General features: G+C 40.0%; 1 protein-coding gene across 1 annotated transcript; it reads right to left on the bottom strand.

The window, feature by feature from the left end:
* Positions 1-810: 810 nt before the first annotated feature.
* On the bottom strand, positions 811-3,637 carry LOC308057356 (protein NYNRIN-like). The gene is made up of 2 exons (XM_080411474.1): positions 1,958-3,637; positions 811-1,006 (listed from the first exon to the last, which is right to left on the bottom strand). Exon 1 carries the CDS (start codon positions 3,182-3,184, stop codon positions 2,177-2,179), a length of 1,008 nt encoding a protein of 335 aa, XP_080267600.1. The 5' UTR covers positions 3,185-3,637; the 3' UTR covers positions 811-1,006; positions 1,958-2,176.

Below are 3,637 nucleotides of genomic sequence, written 5' to 3'. Positions count from 1 at the left end.
CAAGATATTAGTTCCCACTTAAATGGTTCATGTGGGTTTCCCCCTTTTGCTTTGGTTATTATCAATAACAAAACTAACAGTATACCAGGAAAAAAGGTGTCTATCAATTTTGCCAATTTAAGTATATTTTTACCAGTCCTGGGGAAGTTCGGCCATTGTTGCTTTAGTGTCCCATTGTTCTGGTTCTTTTCTCCACAGTTTGTTCCTCCTCTGCCTTGCCCGTCGACTCGGTTGCTTCGAGCCACGGGGTGTATCATCTTCACGGCAGCAAGGGAATTCTTCAGGAGAACAGCTGCTTCAGGCTGTCTGCCTGTTTACATAGGCTTCCCACTTTGCAGCTTTTAACTAATGGGGCAAAGCAAAACACGGTTTGTACTTCCCTTCTGCATTTTATAGCCAAGATTTCAGCTATAAAGGGGAACTGGTTGGAGTGGTAACAATAATATTGAGGGTTTATTCCTTTAGCAAAAATTTCCCACCACTCTTGGGATTCCCGAATAATTTTTTTTTTTTTTTTTTTTTTTTTAGACTCTAATTGTTTTAGTCTCCACTTAGTGAGAGCTCTTTGAATTTTTTCCAACACTGTGTGCAAACTCCTGCCGGAGAGTATCCGAATTCACAGTGTGTCCACCATTTACCCTGGCATACCTTACATTTAAAATAAGCAAATGGATAACAATTGCAGTTCAAATTATTACACCTAATTCGTATATCCAAAATGCATATATCATGTGGCTCCATGAGCTTAGCAATTACACTTCTTACATTTCCATATATAATAGATAAAAAGCGAGATAACTATAGCAAATATAAACAACAATACACACTTTATACCAAAAGGTAATGCGTCAAAATAATCAAGTAAAATCTCTATCATAACTTTATCTTCTCAATGTTATCTTGGTGTCACCTGGTGTACTAATTACTTTCCAGTGGGGTCTCGTCACTGGGCCTTTAATGCGACTGGCATGAGTCCATCCACGCTCAGCAGTCCGGACAGCTGTTTCTGTTGTAAGTAAAACAAGATAAGGTCCCTCCCAATTGGGTTTTAGGGTTTCTTCTTTCCACGTTTTAACCAATACCCAGTCCCCAGGTTTAAGATTATGAATTTTTAAGTCCAACGGGGGTCGTTGCACAATCAGTCCGCGTTCCCAAAGCTTGTTACGATGTTCTGCTAATTGTAAAACATATTCATTAATCACACGATCACGAATTAAAATATTTGTTTGTGGGCTTTCAATTCTATAGGGCATTCCATACACCATTTCGAATGCTGATATTCCCACATCCGCTCGGGGTCTAGTTCTGAGAATTAATAGTGCCATGGGTAGGCACTTAATCCATGATAATTTGGTTTCTATCATTAATTTAGTTAGAATAGTTTTGATTTCCCCATTCATCCTTTCAACTTTTCCCGAACTTTGTGGATGCCATGGCGTATGGTATTCCCACTTAATACCCAAGCTTTCTGTTAGATCTTTAACAATTTTTGACACAAAGTGTTTTCCTCTGTCTGAGTCGATTACCTCAGGTACTCCATATCGAGGTATAATGTGTTCAAGTAACACTTTAGTAACTTGGTTAGCTGTTGTCCTGGAGGTAGAAAAAGCCTCAACATAATGGGTTAAATGATCTACCAGTACTAAGAGATATTTGTAACGCCCTACCCTAGGTAATTCAGTAAAATCCACCTGCATGTGTGAAAAGGGTCTGTATGCTGGGGAACGTCCTCCAAGAGGTTTTTGCCTCATGTTGTTTCGGTTTACTTTTTGACAGGTCTCACAGGCTGCTGTAACTGCTTTTGCTACATTATATACACCTATACAGGCAAACAGTTGATTAAAATGATCAACTAACGCCTGGGTTCCCCAGTGTGTTTTACTGTGTATTTTTGAAAATATTTCGAGTGCTATACCCTTTGGTAAAACTTCTCTCCCATCTGGCAATATATACTTACCATCCTGTTCCTTAGCTCCCATTTGTTCTAGTTTTTCCTTTTCTGCAGACTCAAACCTCAAATTTTTACTAACAGGTATTTGTTGTATAGTTAAAATCGTACTATAATTGCCTGCCACTCGTTTTGCTTCTGTATCAGCTGCATTATTTCCCCTAACTTGGTAACTTGTACCTCGCTGGTGTCCCTTTATATGTACAACTGCTATTTTATTTGGCATTTTTAATGCCGCAGAACTCGCCGAATTAATTCTGGGTGTATCAGTTCTTTTCCCTGTGAGTTAACGAATCCTCTTTCCTCCCATATTTTCCCAAAAGTGTGTACTACTCCGTACGCATAGCGTGAGTCTGTATATATAGTTCCATCCTTTCCCTTCAGTGACTCTAATGCTTTCCACAATGCATACAGCTCACAGGCTTGAGCCGACCAGCTGGCACTTAGGGGGCCCGATTCTATTGTCTTAAATTCTCCTTTCTCTGATTTAATGATGGCATATCCAGACAATCGTTTACCTTCCACTATTCGTGATGACCCATCTATAAATAGTACTTCTCCACATTGTAGTTCTTCTTCTTCTAAGTCTGGTCTAATGCGTGTCTGTTGTTCAATTGTTTGAAGACAATTATGTACTAACTCAGTACTTTCCCCTGGGTATAAAAATTCTGCAGGGTTAACCGCTTTGATAGTCCTTAGGGATAGTTTTGGAGATTCTATGAGTATTCCCTCATACTTTAGCAGTCGGCTATCTGTAAGCCATTTTTCTGCTTTTTGTTGAAGCACCCCCCTTATATTATGAGGTGCATATAGGACAACTTCTCCATTAAAGGTAATACGATTCGTTTCTTCAAGTAATAAGGCAGCAGCAACAATAATTTGTAAACAACTCGGCCAACCCCTGCTCACAGGGTCTAACAGCTTTGATAAGTATGCCACCGGTTTCTTTTGTCCTGCCCATTTCTGAGTTAATACTCCGAATGCCGTTCCTTCATGTATGTTAACGAATAAATGGAATGGCCGCTTTAAATCTGGGAGGCTTAAAACCGGTGCTTGACTTAGCTCCCTTTTGAGACTGGCAAACTGCTCTTTATCCTGAGGGGTCCACTTGGGTATTTTGTCTTTAGACAGTTGTTCATATAAGAATTTAACTTTAAAGCTGTAGTTTTCTATCCATTGCCTACAATACCCAAATAGCCCTAATGCCTGCCGAATTTGCCTCTTAGTGACAGGCATAGGTAATTCCAGAATTCCTTTAATGCGCTCTGGATCTAATATCTTCTTGCCGTTAAACAAATAATGCCCCAAATATTTCACTTTTTCCTCCACAAATTGTAACTTTTCTTGCGATACCCGTAGGCCCTTTTGTGCAAGAAAATTTAGGAGTCGAATGCTTTCTTTTCTTACATCCTCCTTATTATTTCCTGCTATAAGCAGATCATCTACATACTGTAACAGCACGTTTCCCGTTTGTACCTGGTATTCTTTTAAGAGCTCTTCCAGGGCCTGTCCAAACAGATTAGGGGACTCAGTGAACCCTTGGGGGAGCACGGTCCACCTTAATTGCTGTCTACGGCCTGTCTCTATGTCTTCCCATTCAAAGGCAAAATAATCACGGCATTCTTCTGCCAGTGGACAGGCCCAAAAGGCATCCTTTAAATCAGCCACACTATACCAGGATTTATGGGG

This window comes from Falco punctatus, assembly GCF_963210335.1.
Source record: "Falco punctatus genome assembly, contig: scaffold_42, whole genome shotgun sequence".
Lineage (NCBI taxonomy): Eukaryota > Metazoa > Chordata > Aves > Falconiformes > Falconidae > Falco > Falco punctatus.
The sequence above is the reverse complement of the archived record's forward strand: the minus strand, read 5'-3'. Positions and strand labels throughout refer to the sequence as shown.

Coding starts and splice junctions, on each gene's coding strand:
- LOC308057356 (XM_080411474.1), bottom strand. CDS start 3,184: ATGCCTGTCACTAAGAGGCAAATTCGGCAGGCATTAGGGCTATTTGGG.